The sequence below is a fragment of the Podarcis filfolensis genome (genome assembly GCF_964270895.1).
Source record: "Podarcis filfolensis genome assembly, chromosome: 5".
NCBI lineage: Eukaryota > Metazoa > Chordata > Lepidosauria > Squamata > Lacertidae > Podarcis > Podarcis filfolensis.
The window spans coordinates 50,776,123-50,798,603 of NC_139608.1; the positions used below are offsets into that span (position 1 = coordinate 50,776,123).

Here is a 22,481-nt window from a genome sequence, read left to right on the forward strand (position 1 = left end):
ATGAAACACAATAACCTCCACACAAAGAAAAATATGAACATCATCTCCCCCTTCCACTTCCCAGATGTCAAATAAGTATTCTTATTCATATTATATTGTATGATCCTCACTCAACTTTCTTCACTATTATCCGCTAACTGGGGATTCCAGTGTGGATGGCTGTTGCTGCATGGTGCCTCCGTAGTGGGTCCAGGGAGGCTGCCATCTTCCAGCGCGGCCAGGGGAGGAGATAGCCGACACTGCCAACCTCCAGCCTCATTGGGCCCCCTTGTAAGGGTGGGCAGTGACCACTTAGCCAATTTCTCATTTCTTCACCAGGGATCTTCTGTATCATATTGTTACACACCACCTGAATCTCCACTGAGTGACTATATGAGATTCCAGGGGTTCCAGATGCTTATTATACATTATACCCCAAGAGTGTCTCTCATTGGTCCTCTAATAGCTTCAGCAAACTTAAGTGCAAAGCAGTCATGGCTCCCAGTCTCTCAGTGCAGCCATCTCCAGCCAGCACTGCATGGAGTTCTGCCTACTTCCTCCTACTTATTCTAAGAAGTCTTTGCAGAAAACAACTCATCCTGTTCTGCTTCCAGCACCCCACCATCTCTCTGTGACCTCCATTTCAAAAGACTCCTACAAAAGGCACTTTTTCCTGTGGAGACATCATGTCCCCTGGTAGCCTCCCCTTTCTTGTCTCACCTTTTGTCAGGGTAATGGCTCTGCTATCACTTGCCTTTGTTGTGAGTCGAGGACCCACCACCCGCATAGGGATAAATAAGGCACAAGGACACATGTATTTTAGGTTAATGGGCTAAAGAAGGCCACAACTTTATTGGTCACAGCATGTGAGTGGTATTGGCTTAGGCAATGGATCAAACAATCTATATATGACTCCACCCCGCTCAGCAGGGAGTCATCTGAAGGTTAACAACCAGTGGTAGGAGCTTGTTGCTGCAAATACAACTGGAAGCTCCCCCTGATGTCACCGGGGATCGTGCCATGGCCTTAGCCACCAGCAGGGCATCGGACAGGATCCATGACTGCCGGATTCCTTTAACAGAATACCCAAAAAAGGGAGGGGTAGGTGATGGCCACAACTTGCCCTCCAACACACAACGCATATTCCAATGCCTAACCACCAATACCCGAAAAGTTGTGACGATTTGCTACGAGGTAGGTGAAAAACCAAGAGGCTGTTGCCAGTTTGCCAAATGGATAAAAATTCCTACCAGGCCCCCAACCAGGGCAACCAACCAAAGTCCATAGCAAGGTCAAAAGCATAAATATGACCTAAAGGGAGGGTGGGCAGGTGATCCGATGACTCCAGGCAGCAGGGCACGGTGCTGCTGCGGCCGCTTGAATGTGGCTAAAACCCGCCCCCAAGCCAGCCCTATTGGCTGGATGATGGGCGCGGTGCGGCAACCGGGAAACTGATGCAGGGGGCCGAATACGCCCCCCTGCCAATGCGGGAACCGGCTCCCGCTCACAACTCCTCCCCTCTGGTAGGAGGAGAGGCTTTCTTAGATAGCACCTCTCTAAACCAGCTCCTGAGGAAGCTGCCTTGACTTCAAGCCCCGCATTTACAGTGGAACCTCGGGTTGCAAACGTGATCCGTGCGGGAGGCATGTTCGCAACCCGCAGCACCGCATCTGCACATGCGCGGGTCACGATTTGGTGCTTCTGCACATGTGCAAAGTGTGATTTTAGTGCTTCTGTGCATGCGTGAGCGCCGAAACCTGGAAGTAACCCATTCCAGTACTTCCAAGTTTGGCGTGGTGCACAACCCGAAAATGGGTAACCTGAAGCATCTAGTACAGTGGTACCTCAGGTTACAATTTCAGAAATTATGGGGAGAACTTGGCACCCAGGAATTTTAGTGATGATCCTTGCCCCCTGCAAACCCATAACAATATCATAAAGGTAAAGGGACCCCTGACCATTAGGTCCAGTCGTGACCGACTCTGGGGTTGCGGCGCTCATCTTGCTTTATTGGCCGAGGGAGCCGGCATACAGCTTCTCAGTCATGTGGCCAGCATGACTAAGCCGCTTCTGGCGAACCAGAGCAGCACACAGAAATGCTGTTTACCTTCCTGCCGGAGTGGTACCTATTTATCTACTTGCACTTTGACGTGCTTTCGAACTGTTAGGTTGGCAGGAGCAGGGACCGAGCAACGGGAGCTCACCCCGTCACGGGGATTCAAACCGCCGACCTTCTGATCGGCAAGTCCTAGGCTCTGTGGTTTAACCCACAGCGCCACCCGCGTCCCAAAGCGTATCATAGTAGTCTTCATAACCCAAAGGAGATAAGGCACAAACAAATAAACATAATTTTAGAAAGAGAAAGCAATCAGGAAGTCCAGAGCTGTACTGATGCAGCAGGCACAATGTTCTCCATTTTGGAAATATTAACATACAGTATGTAATAAATGGCCACCAACTCACAGAGAAAGCATCTGGTTTCTTTTCCCCCTTCAGTATTGTTACACCATGAGTTATTTTCTCTGCAAGGGCTATTCACAGCTGAAATTATTTTTAAAGGACTAGGAAATTATGCAACCACATCTAGAAACATAGAAAGCTGTCTTATCTTCTTTGGTGATCGCTTGTAGCCGAGTAAGATTGTCTTCCATGAAAACAGTCTTAACAGTGAGTCTGTAAGTGACTGTGGAGGCCAGTTTTGGATCCACATGTCCTTCCACAGTGGGGACATAGGTTTCTGGGCAGAGTTGATCATTGTGAGGGTCTGCCAAATGTGCCTTCCTATTAGCTGGGGATTGAACCTGTTGCCTTCTGCATGCAAAGCAGATGCTCATACCACTGAGCTACAGCCCTTCCCCATTAAAGTTTCAAAAGTAGCACAGGCCCTGGGTCCTAACTGGATAACTCTTTACTCATAGATGAAGAAGCATTAGGTAACTCCATATTTCTCGTCCCCACAGTCTCTTTCATCAATTTAAATACACATGTGACTTCAGGAAGTAACATACAAAATATGAGCTCCTCCTATGTCTGTTGTTGAAGTAAATGGTGAAACTTCAGAGGGAGTCAGTCCACAAACAATGAGTCAAAGATGACAGAGGCAGGAGCATGAAGCAAGCAGGAAGGAATAGCAGAAGCCCAAATATTACAAGCTGCCTGGCTGTTTCATGCATATAAAACTGCATGATTAGCATCTATAGAGGGAAAATACACTCCTACCAACTTGGATCTTCTCCAGACATATCATTTCCGGAAGAATATTCTTTGTCGCTTCTCTCTCTCTGCGATTCTTATGTGCATAGGAGGGAGAGGAATAGCACAGCAGCAGGAGGGAACCATCTTCAAAGGGGATTTCACAGCATTTTTGAACTTCAGGCTTTAGAATGGTAAGTGAATGGTCATACATACTGATGTTCAGGGTAACTTATTTGATGTGGAAAATACTATTTTCTGTAAAGAGAATGGAAATGCAACTGGGAAACTAGGTTTTATTATCCAGTCTTAATATGGAAAGACAGCCAATGATATTTTAAAAAATACAGTGGTACCTCTAGTTACGGACTCAATCTGTTTCGGGGTGCCATTTACGGGGTGCCTGAAAAGTCCATAACTAGAGCAGCACTTCTAAGCGCGCAGCGCAATAGAACACTTCTGCACATGCGCAAAGCTCGCAGAACGCTTCTGCATGCGCACACATGGTGAAACCCGGAAGTATACACTTCTGGGTTTGCCGCGTTCACAAGCGGAAAAGACGCAACATGAACCAAACGCAACACGAGGTATGACAGCAGTTTACTGCTATAAACTGATCCAAAAGGAAATGCCAGAATTCCTAGCATTTGAAGGTTATGTGGAAGACTAAGGCTATGTGGTGGTGAACTAATGACATCTCCACATTCATGTGCCTTCTGATTCATATCAAATATTTTGCAGTATGATTCTCACACCCACCCCATACTATGCTTCTTAATTGCTATCTTGGTTCAATTCCAAGAAGCACTGCCATAGTGTAGGAGGCCAGGAATGAGGATTAGGTATTTCATGTACTATATTTGATACTACTGCCTGCCTTGGTTTACAAGTGCTTTGCTGGGTTTTACAAGCCCAAAGTCTTTTGCAACACAAGAGGAGGGTTCCTCCATCATACAATACAATAAAAAATAAATTAAATATTAAAAAGTAAAGAACAAAGAAAATAAAAAGTCCTCCCTTCTCACGGGTGAATCTTAACTCTTATCCCACTCAGAATTCTCCCAGCTCTCACCTGGGAGCTTCCCTTTCTTCTTCCAGCTTCCCAGTCTGAGATATCTTCCCTTCCCTGCCTCTCACACATGGTCCTTTACCTTCATGTGTGTACAATCCCCTCAATGACCCAGAGTAGAGGACACCAAAACAAGGAAAAAAGAAGAAAAAGAAGCAGGAAGATATAAATAAATAAATAAATAAATAAATAAATAAATAAATAAATAAATAAAAAGTATTTATACCCCGCCCATCTGGCTGGGTTTCCCCAGCCACTCTGGGTGGCTTCCAACAAAACACTAAAATACAATAACCTATTAAACATTAAAAGCTTCCCTTAACAGGGCTGCCTTCAGATGTCTTCTAAAAGTTTGGTAGTTATTTCTCTCTTTGACATCTGGTGGGAGGATGTTCCACAGGGCAGGTGCCACTACCGAGAAGGCCCTCTGCCTGGTTCCCTGTAACTTGGCTTCTCACAGCAAGGGAACCGCCAGAAGGCCCTCGGCACTGGACCTCAGTGTCCGGGCAGAACGATTCTTCTTAAAGAAGAAAAAGGGAAAGAGGGAGAAATAAAAAGGGCTTTCAATTCTGTGTCAGTTATATACATATAAAGGTTATTCAAAGTATTCATTGCAGAATGAAATGCAGCTGTTCCTCGTTCTGCTAGGTGATATTTTCCCAGTCTCCAGATCCAGACATCTCAAGTTTGTTCATTTCCCCTTACAAACAAAAAGTCTTAAAGGGCTTCTCCAATTATTATTCTTAAGTGTCAAAAAGTCTTCTCCAGTCCAGCAAAGCAACTATACCTCCAAAAACTTCAAGAACCATTCCTCCATGTTGAAAAATAATATATCCTTCATCTTTAGTCACATAGAAGTCTCTCTGCTGTGGTCTTTTATTAAAACAGTGATCCATAGCTATTATTGTATATTCATTAATTCACACTCAGTTCCTTACCTTCCAATCCCATTTCCTGTTGGCTGTGATCTCTCATCTGGATTGTTTTTGTTTTTTTAACTCCTTCCATTTCCGCTTCTTTCATTCTTTTTTCAGGAATGTTGCCAGAGGCTTGGTAGCTTTTCCCTCTAAATTCACTCCAAATTGAGCACACAATCCTTTCTCTCTCAGCTCTTTCTCTACCAGCTCAGAATATTTCTTAATCTCTTCATCTATGGTTTCATTCCACTCCTCTAACATCCTAACTCCACTGCTTGATTGTTTCACTCCTCTAGGCACCTGTGTGAAGGTCCTCTCCATTTCACCATCTATTGCCTCTAGCTTTAGCGTTCCACTCTCCTGTTCTGGCAGTCCTTTATCAATATTATTCTCCAAAGGATCTGTGTCTTCTTTAACCTCATCTTTTCTGGTCCATTTTCATTCACCATCTTGTCCAGTAATCGCTGCATGATGCAAACAGTCCAACAGTGCTTTTGTTGTACTAAGTATTCTTGGTATTATTAACAACTCACTCGCCACCTTAGGGGCTTACAGTCTCCGCCTTAAAAGCTCAAGTCTCCCATCGAGACAGGCTTTGTTTTTTTGTGTCACATATCTAAGCCCCAAAGCATCCCAGTTATGTTTGCTACAGAGAAGAGAATAAACAGCACCCACAGTATTTCATGTCTAGCTGGAAAGGATATAAGGTCATGGGGGAAGGGGACCTTGTACTGTGCTGATATTGGCTGCACTGTTAAGTAACTTGTTTCAGCAAATGAGTGGTTCTGGAATAGTAAAACTGCCACAGCATAGATGTATAACATCTATTGCATAACATGTATATTTAACATTGTATAACATGTATATTAAAATTTATTGCAGATTCCTATAGTTTGGATTGGTGCTTTCCTCCTCCTTGGCACAGCAGAAGGTGAGGCAATACTTTACACATTATGTATTTCAAGAGAACAATTTCATGATTAGACAAACTAAGCTAAAGCCTCTCCCAGTTTGCCACCAAATGGCATCAACATCCTTTTGACTGGCAGAGAACCAGAGACTGAAACATTCTAGAAACTCACTGTGCAATTTGTGGCATGACAATGTGACATTTAGGGGATGCGCCACAGCTCGGTGGTAGAATATCTGCTTTTCATGTGGAAGTTTCCAGATTCAATCCACAAAATTGCTAAAGCAGGACTGGAAAAGATTCCCTTCCTGAAAACCTGGAGAACCACTGCCAGTCAGTGTAGTGAACTAGATGGACTAGTGTCAATACTTCCCAGATGTTTGACTGAAATTTAGTGACAACCAGGCTCTAAACATATGCATTCTTACAAGAGCAATGGGTCAAATGCAGACTATGTTACTTAAGTAATGTCTAGCCTATCCATTGATTTTAATGGGAATTAAGATATGGTTAACTTCTTTATAATTTATTTTAATTCAACAGTTTCTATATTGCTTAATTACAATTGTCTTTAAGTGGCGCACAAGAAACTCAGTGCATAAAACTGTTGATTATGATTGGTTTTGGTTAATAAAAGAATAATTTCCTGAATCCCTGTCTGGTAAGAGAGCTACAGCAGAGATTTAAAATCACAAAACTTCCAGCAAAGTAAAGCATGGGAATGCAGGCAGCTAGACTTTTAAAATATCCCTTTTTAAGTTATTTACAAGGTTCCCCCTGTATTCCCCTTTAGCACAGAAAAGACCATGCAGATTGGAAAGTTAAAAAAAGTTTTTTACTTACAAACACTTTCAAAGGTCAGATTCATGTGCTTTTCCATACAGCAGCAAGAGAAGAGAGGCAGTAAAGCTTAGCTTCAAAATTGGTGGTAAAATGGTTCTAAACATGTGGTCTGGGCTTGGAGTGATTAGCCCATATGTCTTCTCTGGTCAGATTCACATGGTGGAAGGGAGTGAATAAAGAAACTTGACTTCCTTCGTTCCGAGTTAAGCGGGCGTGACCTAGTTAAGTCTAGCAGAATAGTTTGATCTATGGTCTTAACCCCTTCATGCATTAACTAGAGCTAAGCATGTTGGATATATGAAGCTAATTTATACCACTAAAACTTAGGCAGTAGTCCTAACCACATTTACCTGTAAGTGTAGATCAATCTCACTATAATAATATGAGACATTTGTAATATGTAATGCTATAGGTGATACAATGTCTGGTGAATGCCATGTACTTAACAATTTGCCTTGTATGCTCTCTAGCCAATGAAGTCTGCTATAGAAATCTAGGTTGCTTTTCTGATAAGCCCCCTTGGTCAGGAATACCTGGGAGAAAGTTGTTTGGCTTACCAGCATCTCCTGAAAGCATGAATATATCTTTTTTGCTTTTCACTAGAGAGACTGGGAATCTTTCACAGGTGAGACAACCTTTTTTAATTGTTTATTTAAGAACCGTTGGCAATATCTGTGTATGCCTGTATGTGCTAGGCTTGATCCTGTCTAATCAGACAATGGCATTTGCTAAGACAGAGGTTCTCAGCCTCCTTTTCTCACCATTTGTATAACAGCAACCATCTGACAGGGTTGCCATGCCTGTGAATGACAGAAACTATGAAGCTCTTTCCACATTGAAAATGGGATCTCAGGCATAGGCAAACTCGGCCCTCCAGATGTTTTGGGACTACAATTCCCATCATCACTGACCACTGGTCCTGTTAGCTAGGGATTATGGGAGTTGTAGTCCCAAAACATCTGGAGGGCTGAGTTTGCCTATGCCTGTGGTATATAATTGCTAATGAGGGATGGGAGAGAAAGTCAATTCAGTTCTCATTTGAAAGCTAACTCACCTGTCACGCTTTCCAAAACAAATCACAAACTGAAATGCAGCCGTGATTTGAAATTCACACTCCTCTGAATTTTGCAATGCAGTTCTCCAGCCAAGAATGTGCACAGAAGTGCATCTACTCATGTAAAGTGTGCACATAATTGCATATATTACTGAAAATAACATAGAAAATGCATCATAACAGAAGAAAATGCTTTGGAAAAATGTGTACTTTGGGCAAATTGCATACAAAAATGTGCCTATTGGGAGAAATTGGCAGTAAAATGCTGAAGAAGTTTCATGATAACTTTTTTATATTAAAAAAATAGCTTGCAAATGTAGAAATATGGAGAGCTGAAGATTGGGAAAATGAGAAACTGAGAGAAACTGATACAGACATATTCACTCATCCTGATGGATAACTAATTCATTACAGTGGTAGCTTGGGTTAAGAACTTAATTCGTTCTGGAGGTCCGTTTTTAACCTGAAACTGTTCTTAACCTGAGGTACCACTTTAGCTAATGGGGCCTCCCACTCCTGCTGCACCACTGCCGCATGATTTCTGTTCTCATCCTGAAGCAAAGTTCTTAACCCGAGGTACTATTTCTGGGTTAGTGGAGTCTGTAACCTGAAGCGTATGTAACCTGAAGCGTCTGTAACCCGAGGTACCACTGTATAGGAATTGAGATATATACGCTTGTAAAGCAGGCTAGAGATGAGCTAGCATTGAAATCTGTATTGCCAAGGAGCATATGAGTCACTTGAGGATTTGGAAAACCTCAGATTCTAGGATCTTTTCACAAGACATTAGTGCCAACAGTTGAAAAATCAAGCACAATTCTAGCCAGTAGAACTTTATGAGGATGTTGGTACCTGAGAATAAGTGAGAAAACATTCTTTGCTTTGAAGATCCTTAAAATAAATTAATTTTATATTTTTAATTCCCAACAGAAACTGTTATACACCGAAAAATCAACTGTTCAAAATTCTTATTTCTCTCCATTGAGGAAAACTCGCTTCATTATCCATGGATTTACCAGTACTGGAAAATATGGCTGGGTTGTGGAGATGTGCTTGGTATGAGATTTATCTTGACTAGTTTCCTTCTTCAGTTACAGAATCTAGGACATGGGGAACAGGTGAAAATTATGCAGACACACAGGCTCACAATAATAACATTGGGAATCAGTAGGTCATTTTGCCTTCTTCAAACTCGGGGGATGCATTGGTTTGCAAGAGTCTTTGGTGTCTTGCTCTAAAATCACACCTTAATGTACAGTTGCTGTCCACTTGTTGTGCACTGTGACCTGGATTGTGTAGGCTAAACTGTGGAAGGTGGGCAGAAGGCTAGCCCTGCTTCTGGGTATGAGATTGGACTACCTAGTTTTTGGATCCTTTGAAACTGGTGATCAAGTACATTTAAAAGAACCTCCGGTGTTTCTGATTGCATTAGCAACCTCTAACATATTACTTTTTCTGAAACATACATGTGATGCAGCTGCTGGTGAAGGTGGAGAACATAAACTGCATTGCTGTAGATTGGGAAGATGGTGCCAAATGTACCTACTTCACAGCCGCAAGCAACATTCGTGTTTTAGGGGCTGTAACAGCTTATCTTATCAACACTTTAGCGGTAAGTATGATGTTTCAGAGCCAGATACTATATCCTACCAAATCAGCTCTTTTTAAAAAATATATTTTATGTTTTTCTCTATAGGTATAGAAAATAAAAATGCATATAATAGACATTATACATGCAAGAAGATTCTAAGCAGATAGCAGACCCAAGTATATTCAAATAAAATCCCAAATCTATTTTGTTATAGTAGCACCAACTTCCCCATATGAATTCAGCCAGGTCAAATGCAGGTGCATCTCATCTTACGTAAGAGTTCAGTTCCAGGGATTATGCATAGATGTGGAAATTGCATCTTGCCAAACCCTTGGATACACCCCACAACTAGTCAGCCTGCCTTCTATAAGGGGGGAGGGAAAGAGAGGACCCTCAGCATTCCCACAGCCAGTGCACTAAGTGGGCATTGCCCCACAAGCAAGGCTAAGAGCTTCAGAGCTCTTTTCACACAAGGACCGCTTGGAGTTACCCACTGTGAAAAGTGCTCTGAAGCTCTTGGCCTTGTCCCTTGGGGAAGGCCTGTGCTGACTCTAGAAGTGTTAGGGATACTTTTGCAAGATCTTGCAGGAAGTCGAATTGTTCCATGGAGTCTCAAGAGAACAACCCTACCAGTCCACCTTCAACTGTGTATAGCCGAAATTGTGCAAGTCAAATGTACTTGAGATGAGGTATTACTGCATGCTATAAATGGATACCAACTTTGTATGTAGCGTCCTAGATTTCATTCCGTTCCCACTTTATACTCTTTTACGTAATTTTTGCATTCATTTTTTCATATTCTGTTTTTATTGCACTGCCAACAAGTTGCACATTCATCTTTTGAAGCAAGGGCGGTATGTCTCGTTTCACTGCTTGAAGCAAAACAGGAAGTGCCCCCCACCTTGCTTCTGCTGCCCCTGCCGAAGAATCCTTAACTTATCCAGTTCACTCAATGCAGCCAGTGTGAATATAAGCCCTGAGTCCATGTCAATTGCATTACAGTCCTTGTGCAAAACTCTTTGCTGCATTAATGTAAGAATGATGTCTCCTTTACTGATCATTTAAGCTTATATATTCCCCACCCCCATTCTTGAATCACTAGAAAGTGTATCACTATTGTCCATCCGAGATCCACCTCATTGGTCATAGTCTTGGTGCTCACACTGCTGGAGAAGTAGGAAGACGACTTCGAGGCACTAGCAGACAATTTTCAGGCATTGGCAGAATAACTGGTATGAATTCCTATGAAACTGCATTTTAATCTGTGTTGTGTATACACCATACATTTAAAACACATTTTCCCCAAAGAATCCTAGGAACTGTATTTTAATCCCACAGAGCTACAGTTCCAAGCACCCATAGCAAACTACAAATCCCAGGATTCTGTTTGGGGGACAAGGGATGTGCTTTAAATGGATGGTGTGAATGCCACATGAGAAAGCTTGATTGGTTAAAGATAGTCAGTGGGAAAATGTGGGATCTCATCTGATTGATAAAGGCCAACCAGATGCTTACCTATGGCCAAGCTCGTTCAGATGCAACATCACTAGGAAATGCTGGAAGTATAAGGACCATTGATAAAAATGCACAGTAACACAATTGCAAGGCAAAGCTTTACATCATATCAGTATAGCTGACTGAAAAAGATGTCCTACATTCTGCATTTCAGCTTTCTCACCACATTCCAGCCATGCAGAAGATTGGCAGAAGAAGGTGGGAGTGAAAAGAAAGGAGCTAGGAACAGGGAGTAGATGTGCTTTATCCTGATTTTTAGGACAAAAGATACTGGGTGGGCAAGGAGGTTTCTATAGTTTCATGTGATAGCAGCATCTTCATTTTGAGCCTTGTTTACTGTGTCAGCATAATGGCCTGGTGTAGATGTTACTGTTGAAGAAATTTAAAAGGGGTTCCTAGACCAGAGGTAGCGCTTCCAGAAACCCAAAGAAAAGGGTGCAGGCTGCATGTGAAAATACAGGCCTTCATTGAAATAAAAATGTTCACAGGGACAGCCGAAAAAATAAAGAGGCTATGAAGTGACATACAGGAACATGAACTCTTATACACTTCTATGCTAGCCTGTGATTACAATCAATCAATCAAAGGATTAGAACAACTTTCCCATAGCAATTACAATCCATAGTCATCATTCTAAATCAATCAGAGATCCTTAGCTAACCTACCCCAACCTTCTCATTATAATAATATGTCATTAAACATTGCCATCCTTCAAGAACTAATTTAATTAATTTCTGATTAATTGAACTATTCTTTACCTTTCTACAAACACCTGTTATTAATAATCTATTATTAATATATCCTTTCTCTATGTTAACTTAAAATTAAATGATACTATTTCACCTAGCCAATCTCCTTTCATGTATTCTCAATTTCCATCCTTTCATATTCGGATACAGAATTTTCTTAATCTCCACTTAAAACAATCTGTTTGTTTTTTTCTACTAGGAGGAGTTGGTGAGGGTTCATATACGGTTTGCTAAAGAGCACTGCTAATATGTCTGCTCACGTTTTCCAGTGGGTGGTGTTGCAGCCAGGCATCCAGGCTGCTGCAGTGAACTGGCGGGGGGCAGAGATTGACCCCCCCTCGTGCCATCCCAACCACGTCACGGGCACTGGGTGGAGCCACACCCAGGGGTGGCCCTGCTGTCCAATCAGCACTGATAGGGGGTGTGGCCGTGAAAAACATAAACCACAGTACAGCCAGGGGCCTCTCCTCTCTCGCCCTTTGCCGAATCTCCCTACCCTCTCTTTTTTATGCTTTGCAATGACACAACCTTGCTATGGACAAATGTCATCTGCAATACTGTTGGGATTGGGTAGCATTTTTTTCCACTTGGCAAATTGGCACCAGCCATTTGGTTTTCGCCTACCTTGTAGCTATCGTCACAACTTTGTGAGGTTAGGCATTGGGTAAGCCTTTGTTTGGATGGAGGGGAGGTTGTAGCCTCTACCTGCCCCTCCTCATTAAGGGTATCCGGGGGGGTGGATTCTTTCCGATGCCTGGACGTGGGCTAGGGCCATGCCATGACCCCAATGGGGACCCCTCAGGCTGTCCATACTTGATGTAAGTCATAGGGCTCCCCCTATTGGTGGTTTACCCTTAGATGGACCCCTTTCAGATGGGCAGGAGTAGAGATATAGTCTGGCTATGCCCAAAGTCTAAGCCAAACCACTCACATCTGTAACCAATAAAGTTGTGGCCTATTTGAACCCATAAACCTAAATACTTATGTCCATGTGTTTATTAACCCCTAGGGAAGTGTGGGTCACGGAGCCTTGGCACACAGCAAATATGGAGCTTTAACAAACCAAATAGAGTCCTAACACAGAGATAAAGGGAGACAGAAAAATCTCCTTCATTACCATTCCTAATCAGGATGCAGAAGTGTCTCCCAAGCTTGGGATCTCAAATGTTGTTGGACTACAACCTCCATCAGCTCCAAGCAGCAAGGCTAATGGTCAGGGATTTGATGGGTTGTATTCTTGGACCCAGAAAAAAACAAAACAGGTTTGCTAATTCCTAACTGGATTATTTTATGTTTATTTAGGCTTGGATCCAGCTGGGATAGGTTTTGAAGGTTTCCCTGATATGGTCAGGCTGGATCCTTCTGATGCTCAATTTGTGGATGTCATACATACCAATGCTGGAAAGTTTCCCACGATAGGTAACTGCCAAACACACATGAATTTTGTGCTGAAAGTTGAAGCATGGACCAAACCATTTATTGCCCTATGAATCTGTTTCAGGATTTGGTATGTTCAATGCCACTGGTGATCTTGACTTTTACCCCAATGGTGGAAGGGTTATGCCGGGATGTGATGATAAGAATACAACACTAGTTGAAACTGACTTTGAAGGCTTTGATACAGGTAAGCCTGTCTGCATTGTTTATAGCAGGGGCTGCCAAACTTTTTGGACCAGTGGGCATAGTTCAAGTTTTGAAAGTGTGCTGGGGGCACCAGTCACAAGTATGGCTGCTATGGGGAGAATGTCATATCATAAAATTAGAGAGACAACCACCCTGACAACTTTATGTTTACCTTGGGAAGTCAGCTGTGTCCTACTGGTTCTAACTGTGGAGATCACATAATAATGATTACACACAGAGGTAACAACAACACCAAGAAGGTGGTCACATCACACACATTCTGATTTCACAGAAATCGCTTAGAAAGTACTTGCACATTTTGCACCATAACTTTTTTTCTAGGAGGGCTAGAGATTTGAAAGAAAGAAAGAAAGAAAGGTCAGAGTCCAAGGCAAAGGAACCAATGAAGGTGTTTGTGGGTACCATCTGCCCTGGTGAGCCCTGGTTTTTAGCATATACATGCAGAGTCTGCTTATATAGCAAGCTTAAACCAGAAAGGGGGCAACTTGCTCCATTCCATGTGTGGCTTCTAATGTATATTTGTAATTTACTTTACTTGTGCTTTCTCTGCCATATTCTGTGGTTTATAGGAAACAACTCTGCATCCTGAGCTCTAGGATGGTGCTGTAGCATGCAAAATATGCTATTCTTACATAGAGCCTTGAATTTAGTAGACAAGATTTGATAGATAGAGCACAAAGACCACCCACCACACTTAAATGTTACATCCATATTTGTCCTGTATTGCATAATTTGTTGTTTGTTGTACCATGAGTGATGTTGGATGGGGTTGTAAAGCTCTTCACTGAGGCTTGCAGCTTTTCTTTTTTCTTTTTGGCAGAAATGGAGGGTGTTGGAAACTGTCACCACTCAAGAAGCCATGAGTACTATAGGTACAGCATTCTCTTTCCTGGAGGATTTGTTGCTTACCCATGTGAATCATATGAATCCTTCCAAGAGGTAAGCATGGTGGTCTAGTTTGATTAGATTATATCAGAATAGCAGGGCCAATGCCAGACCTGGCAAGGGAAACAGGACTTGGCACAGTGCCAATGAGGGGCCCTCCACCCCCACTCTTCAACTAGGGCAGGGCCAAGCATGTACTACAGATCGATGAAATCAATAAGTATTCTGCATCTAAATTTTATTCCATAGAAGAATTGCATTTTCAAAGCTTTACTAGCAGAACTCAAGTTTCAAATGTTAATCTTACAAAACTTTCTCACAGACTGAGCCCAGTGTGAGACTTGAGAACATATTTTACTAAAATGTAGTTAGGAATACAAAACACTCTGTCTCTCTTTCTCCTTCCTGCTACATAGTTTTTGCACACACAAGCAATTTTATTAGCATATATAAACATTTGTAATGGTATCCAAACCTTGAGATTCAGTCACAACCTCAAGCTGCCTCACCCTGAGTGGAAAAAACACCAGTTCCATGGAAAAATACTGGCCATTTGCTTAAACATTCTTTACAGTAACTTGAATACAATGCATTTAAAATAGCCAACATTTTATGTAATATTAAACATAAACTTGCACAGACTCCATACACATCAAGGGTTAGGCACAAAGACTTTCAGAGCAGAATGTGAGTGTCAGGCAGCCTTGAATACCAACACCTCTCACTGTAGAAATTAAGGGCAATTCAACTATCCCCATCCCATCAGTGCAAGGATTTCTGCTTGCACAACAGGACTTCCCCCTCTCCCTCAGATCTGCCCTGGAGAGTTGGGGGAACCACTAGAACAGATTTAGGGAGTGTGCAGGTGGAGGAGAGGGGAGAATGATCTATCGTGTAAGCAGAAACCTTGTGTTGATGGAACAAGAAAGTTAGAAGTATGTTGGTTACAATCCCATGAATCAGCTGCACTCCAAACCTTGTTTACCAGGGATTAAGTTCCATTGACTTCAACCAGACTTGCTTTTGAATACTCAGGGTTAGGATTGCAGGTATTGAGTACTCCAGGTTAGTATGGGGGAAATTGCAGAACAAAAATAATAATTCATACCCCTCATAGTTTGAGACAATGAGGCGGAACAGCAACAAAAGATACTTGAACTGACACCATAACAAATGTTTGAATGGAAAAAAGCAAATTCTCTCTTGACCAATGCATTATTTTCTCCTAGGGAAATTGCTTTCCATGCCCCAGAGAAGGCTGTCCAATGATGGGCCACTATGCTGATCGGTTCCATAATAAACTGAGGAATAACAACCCAAAGTACTTTTTAGATACAGCACCTAAGAAGCCATTTACCAGTAAGTGCACAAATTAAAGTCAGTTCAGTACAGATACACATGGGTGTCATTGCCGTGAAATCTGTTGATATACAAGACTCTTTTCAGCAGTCCATGCAGTGATCACAGTTTTGGGAATCAAAACAGGACACATAGCTGTGACTTCCCCATTGTTTTCCATGCAGAGAAATGAACACGTTTTCAACTGGAATCATTTCCAAGTGCCAACACACTGCAGGGAGGATTGCTGTGGATTTTCTTATCCCAGGTGACCTTGTACAAAGCCCCAAGAATGTGTTTGAAGTTGCAAGGAACAGATTACAAAGTTCCTGGTCAATTTTCTCTCTCTCCAAGTGTGAAACCTTCGATAGGAAACATAGAAAGCTGCTTTATGCTGAGTCAGACCATTGGTCCATCTAACTCAGTACAGTCTTCACTAACTAGCTGTTGCTCTTCGGGGTTTCAGACAGAAATCCTACCTGGAGATGCCATGGATGGAACCTGGGACCTCCTGCATGCAAAGCACGTGTTCTGTCACTGAGCTACAGCATTTCAATGTGTGAAATGATTAAAGATCACATATCAACAAGCACAGGAAGCAATCACATATGCATGGATAATATTCACACACCTTCATGCTGCAATCCTAATTATGCATAACCAGGAAGCATATCTCTCTGACCTCATTGAGATTCATTTCTTAAACATAAAATTCCCATTCCTAATTAGGATTGTCTAATTGGGCAATGTTGATGATCGAGGTACAAATAAATGCTGTTTTTCATGGGCAAAATACATGGGGAAAGGCAATGAAATACTTCACACATTTGGGCACTGCACATTTTCCTTTTTTCCCTTTCTTTTTGCTAGTTTTAAAATTCAAGAGGGGGGATAACTGGGCCAAATATAGCACCAGCTTCTTAACAATTAAAGAAATTAAGCTCTTCCCACACTGCAGTGGATTTAAAATCATACACCTTTAAATTTATTTTAATAATCTAAGCTTCGAACCAACACAGCAACAGTGGCCTGGATCCAAATTTCAAGTAATGAAAGTCTTGTTCAACTCACCTCTTCCCAAATTTCTTAAATTAAAGGCTATTAAAGTAACCACGGTTGCTTTTTCATTTGCCTCAGGCATGAATGCTAAATGCATAGAATTCTTCCTCTCCATTTGCAGTTCTTGCTCTTCCTACTTTCATATCTTGATTCATTATATATTTATTGTGTAGGCTGGCTATATAATATATCGGTCAAGCTATCTGGAATGACAGGCGTGAAGGGAGAAATGGACATAGCTTTCCAAATGAAAGATGGAAAGACAAAAGAATACCAAATTGGGAGGTATGTTTTATGATATAGTGAAATAGCAGGTTTTGCAGTTTTGCTCATACATGAATCAATTAATCATCATTATACATGTTTATAAGTTGTGTGCAGATATTTCACAAGTCAGCTGTTCTGTTTATATGCTGTGACGTTAATGTACACCAGGGCTGTCTTAAGCATATGCGGCGCCGGGGTGCAAAGATCCGCCCGGTACCTGTTACGATAATGAAGCAATGCTGCTGCAAAGTCCTAGCTTGGAATGTAAACATGATGGGAATGTTGGGACTGTTTGTGGGAACAGAGGGGCAGTCTTTTCACAGTGCGAAGCACCGGAATTACCTCAGAGTGTAATATGAGCTGTACAGGAAGTACAGGAAGTGTTTGTCACAACACTGCTGGAGTTTGAAGAGAGCAGTCATGTTTTTTGTAACGCTGCAAAGACAGAAATAAAAGCATGTAAATACGTTTCTGTCTATCTCTTTCCCCTGCCTGGCGGGGCAGGAAAGAGGGGTGTGTTCTTCTCACGTTTGAGAAGAATCGCCGATAGAGACCTTGCCTGCGCTCGCTGGGGAATGCAGCCAGGGAGGTCAACCGGGATTTCAAGCCAGGTGCCTGGGACTGATGCCAGCTTCTTATGAGAAGGGCTTGAATTTCCAACAGTACCCCCCCAGGTTGCCCAGTCCCAGGCGTGCAGGAGGGCGGAGCCATCCATCCACCCCAGCATCTCACTGGCTCAGTTGCCCCCAAACTTGTGGTGCAGAGCCGCCCGCACCAGAAGAGTCTGCTGCAGCGCTCTGACCGACGGGTGGGCTCTTCCTCGGATTCTACTCTCGGGCCCCAGACTCTCAGCCTGGCACCCCTGAGAGCTTGACGCCCGGGTGCCCCGCGCCCTAGCACCTATGGGTAAGACGGCCCTGCCTGTCACAGTTAAATAATTGCAGGTATGACAGCCCACAGGCTGCTGGTGCTCTGAGGAATGTATAGGGCTGCTATGGATACCAACAATTTTTAACATTAAACATGGAAGCTACTTCTACTCTTTTGACTGTGCCTCTCTCTTTCTCTGTATGTGTCTGTTGCTCCCCCTTTCTACTTCTCTTAAAAGAAATCCTAAACAAAAACAGAAAGTTGTCAGATGTAGAGAGGAAGCTGCTTCAATTTAAACTTATCATATGATGCCTAAATAACAACAAACAACTAAAACAATTAAATGATCAACCGGTCCTTACAATGGAGAACGGACAGCACTGTAAAAGTTCAGAGCAGATTTTATAACACCTTGATGCCCTCTTTTAGAATTTGGCATGTAATAATAATGTGCAACGATTTCGTGGATTTATTGGGTGATCTTTAACAAGTCAGGCTTTCAGCCTCACCTGCTCATCCATCTTGAAATGTATGTACGTGAGTGACATGAAATGTGAATGAGCAACAATAATTCTGCAGATTACCTGACTATTAAATTGACAATTGCAAAGCACAACTGTTATATTGATGCTCTCTAATGACTTTCATTGCTTGCCCATTTTCAGTGGCAGCCTTAACCAAGGGCAAACCTACTCAAAGCTCATCAGTGTCGAAATTAATCCTGTAAAAGCTTCAAGAGTTGAATTTATTTGGCATAAGAAGATCTTCACTTCATTCTGGGCTAAACTGGGAGCTGAAAGGGTACGCCTAGTCCGTGGAAAGGATGGGCATGAGTAAGTATGGCTATTCTGAATGTTTTGATTTCATGATTTATACCATCAGGGGCAGGAGGTGTCGTAATCTGAGCAGCTCACGACCTCCATGCAAACTGCCCTGGCTTGTGCCCTAGAGAGGTCACTTTGGTGCTGTGAATGCAGCAAAAACAATGCAGGAGGAAGAAATTACAAGTTACCAGTCCCTGCAGTCACAGCATCCACTGAAATTCTTCAGTAGTCAGGGCCAGAGCTCCCCATTCCTGCTTTAAAGACTACTTGGATGATTAAGAATTCTGTTGGAACAAACCACAACTTTCCAGTTGAGAAAAGCATGTACATTCCTTAACTTACCAGTCTTATGTTCACACTTGGCTATCTCTGCTTCTTTTCAACATTCAGCAAAATATATTGAGGAAGGGCAAGAAAAACTTATTGGAAGTGAGAGATTTATTGACATGGTGGTTTCTGCCTTTTCTCTCCCAGATCTTTCTTTTGTGGCAGTGGGACAGCAACACATGGAGTTCCTCAAATACTTACACCTTGCTGAGCATTAAAAGGAAGCAGATTATGTATATGTAAACTACAAGAACATAGAACTGCTTTTTTCACTTGGCCACTGAAAGAGCTTGAAGGTTTGAAACATAGTTGTGCTTCTTTCTTAGTCTGCTCTGTGCAAAATCATGGTTTGTTTTTAAAACAAGAAGTCATTGTTATAATTTCTATCTGCTTTCTAAATACATGAAAATACTGTACTGTAGACATAAAAAATGGATGTTTTGATGTATGCTGGGAGTTCATTCCAGATCCAGAATTGAATTGAGTTGATATGTCCAGATGGTGTGTGCGTGTGTGTATTTATATGTGTATGTTTAATAGGAATCTGTTGCTCACATTTCTACAGAGACATCCTATCTCACATTTTGAGCATCAAGTAGCACAGCATCATATGTACATAACAATAGCTGCTCCAGACTATATTGAACCCTCATGCAAAATATTGTATTTAGTGCTTCGTAGAAATGGTATATTATTGTCTGTTACAATAGCTGTGTGCCTTTTAGCTGAAGATCAGGGGTATGTATGCATTTTTTCTCAGACTAATTAATGAATGGCTGCAAAAAACCCCCCACAATAAAGAAATTGCAACAACTGAGTAAAAATGTTGCTTGCTTTCTTATTTTAGTACCCGTGATAGAATCCCAAACTCTCTCTACAAAAGTCTATAAATGGTGAGAGAATTCCATCTGTCTGTCTGTCTGTCTGTCTGTCTGTCTGTCTATCTATCTATCTATCTATCTATCTATCTATCTATCTATCTATCTATCTGCTTCCTTTATCCAGTAAATTTATAAACTAATTCCTCATAAAGAAAGAAATTGGTGTACATATCTGATTACACATGACTAAAACACGAGTCAGTTATTCTTTTTATCATTTTTTGCCTGATTATTTCCATACACACTACCCACACATGTGCCCACGGGAGAACACTTTGGTGCTGCAGATGCAGCGTTTGACTTCACCCCCAGAGGTGCACTTCATTATCTCTCAAGACAGATGGATGCCAACAACAAAATCTTCAACAGAACACAATAACTACAGTCCTGCCATATTTGAGTTTCAACTCCTGAAGGTAGTAGTCCATTACCTTCCTTCCAACATGGTTCTTTGAAGACTAGTTCCATAAACTGAAGGTCCTGTGGGACCTCTAGATTAAGTAACTTGGAGGGCACTGTAGCTTAAAATATGTTCATTAATTTCACCCTCTTTATTCTAGTACTTTAGCAACTTGGAAACATGTCAGGTATATTAGGCCACATCTTCAGAGTTACCTGCTCACTCTGCAGGTTACAGTATGAACTGTTGACCTAAAACTCCTACAAGTCAAGCGGGTGGGTGGGTGAGGGTTTCAGGTTTTTTTTTTAAAGAGAGAGAAGCAGACAAGCTGCTTTTGTACATAGCAGAAGTCCAATACACGTTAATGGTTTACTTGCTTCCATCATCTGACAACAGCTGACAAATGAACATATATTTCGTATATATTAAATGATACCCTGTGCATGTAAGTTCAGATATTTTGCAGCAGGTGAGTTTTGTCTCTACAGCACATACAAAAGCCCAGCGATCAATGACTTGCAGTTGTTCCAAACCATTTAGCCCCCATCACATTGTATCATTGTGTAAGTCATGGGGCAGAGCACTGTGGGCAGAGCATATGCTACAAATAATCAATGCTAAAAATCATGGGGGGCTTCAGAGGGTGAGCTCAGTCTGTCAAAATGCAAAGTCCCCTATTACCTTTACAGATTTTGATTTGCTCCTCATCAGGAAAAACAAAACAAAACAAGCTGTAGCAACATTTATGAACATACGGTTCTTTCTGCTCCTTGAAGACAGAGCCATTGATAGCCTTATCCTCCATGAATTTGTCCAATCCTTTTTTAAAGCCATCCAGGTGGGAGTGTTTTTGGAAGATGCTGAAGACTTATGTTTTTCAGTTGGCTTTCCAGGTATTATGTGTATTAATTAGGTGGCAGTCTGGTTGAATTATGTTTTTATACACACACACACAAACAAACAAAATGTGGCTGAGTTGTGGTTTTCAGATTTGTGTTCTTTTTATATGTCATTGTTTCAAACTATAAGTTGCTTTTGAAGGACATTTGACCAGAAAAGCAGTCTTAAAATATTTGCAATAATCTTAGCAACAACAAAGGTATATTTTGAGAAAATAAGGTGAAGGTCCTTCCATACTTGCTAAGCAACAGATGGAATAAGTCCCTGAATACAAATCAAAAACAGCCGGCTGGTTTTAATGGAACTTTTCTTATATAATTTGGCAGCTTCGTATTTGTGTGCACAGGTGGTGTCCTTTTATTCCTTCACACATCTAGTGACTGGAGCTACCAAAGCCTGCAATAAAATGCAATTCTAGGAATACTGCTTCTGGCTATAAGACCACAGGTGAAATGGAATCCCCTGAAAAAGAGGAAGGGTATATGTACCACCTTATCCCAAGCATATCAGTGGGGTGTGAGAATACATGTTTATTGTGTAGTGCCTCTGTACAGGATATTAATTTGCTGTCATCAAATCACAATTTTGCCTGATCTTATCCATGTTTACTCAGTTGAACTTAATAGAATTGATGTCTAGATAAACATGCAATAGGAGTGTATTCTTACAGCACAATCCAACACATGGCTACTCAGGATGTAAGTTCTATTATTACTCCCAGGTAAGTGTATAGAGAATTGCAGCTTCAGTTATTTTTTTAAAAAAACTTTCTTCTTCCTTAATTCTAAAATAAAGCAACTGGGAAAGTCCTCTTTAAATACTTCAGAAATCCTGTACATGTTAGGTTTTTTTCAGATGAATGCAGGTCCCCTATTACTATGTATGGTAGGATGTGAGACTGATGGTTTGCAAGCACAGGCTGAAAACTGACCCCTCCAAGTTTTAGAAGCTTCAGAAGTGAAAGCTGTGAAGAACAGTCAAGTATTTTTTCCAGTAGAACATTTCAGCACCTATTAAGGGAGTTGCAGCAAAACATGCAATCCACGTTTTTAAAAGGTTACTTTCTGCTTTCTTCCTTACACATTGTGGAAGCAGAATGTATAGAGTTGGCATGAAGGTGAGAAAGAACATGAAAGAATGAAGAAGTATGGAATGCTGGAAGTTTTGACTTCAGTAATGGTGCTTCTTCTGTGTTTTTCCTATAAAGCTAGTTTATTGTGCTTTCTTATTAACTGGGTTGCGATAAATTTGTGATCACTATAAAAAT

The 22,481-nt window shown here is 41.7% G+C and overlaps 1 protein-coding gene across 1 annotated transcript; it reads left to right on the top strand.

The window, feature by feature from the left end:
• Window positions 1–2,974: 2,974 nt before the first annotated feature.
• Window positions 2,975–19,857, top strand: LOC310763878 (pancreatic lipase-related protein 2-like). Its single transcript, XM_083616722.1, has 13 exons — window positions 2,975–3,365; window positions 6,040–6,088; window positions 7,381–7,535; window positions 8,895–9,020; window positions 9,442–9,576; window positions 10,658–10,787; window positions 13,122–13,238; window positions 13,321–13,443; window positions 14,284–14,402; window positions 15,578–15,707; window positions 16,919–17,030; window positions 18,548–18,715; window positions 19,181–19,857. Exons 1-13 carry the CDS (start codon window positions 3,363–3,365, stop codon window positions 19,242–19,244), a joined length of 1,431 nt encoding a protein of 476 aa, XP_083472848.1. The 5' UTR covers window positions 2,975–3,362; the 3' UTR covers window positions 19,245–19,857.
• The last annotated feature ends 2,624 nt before the right edge of the window (window positions 19,858–22,481 follow it).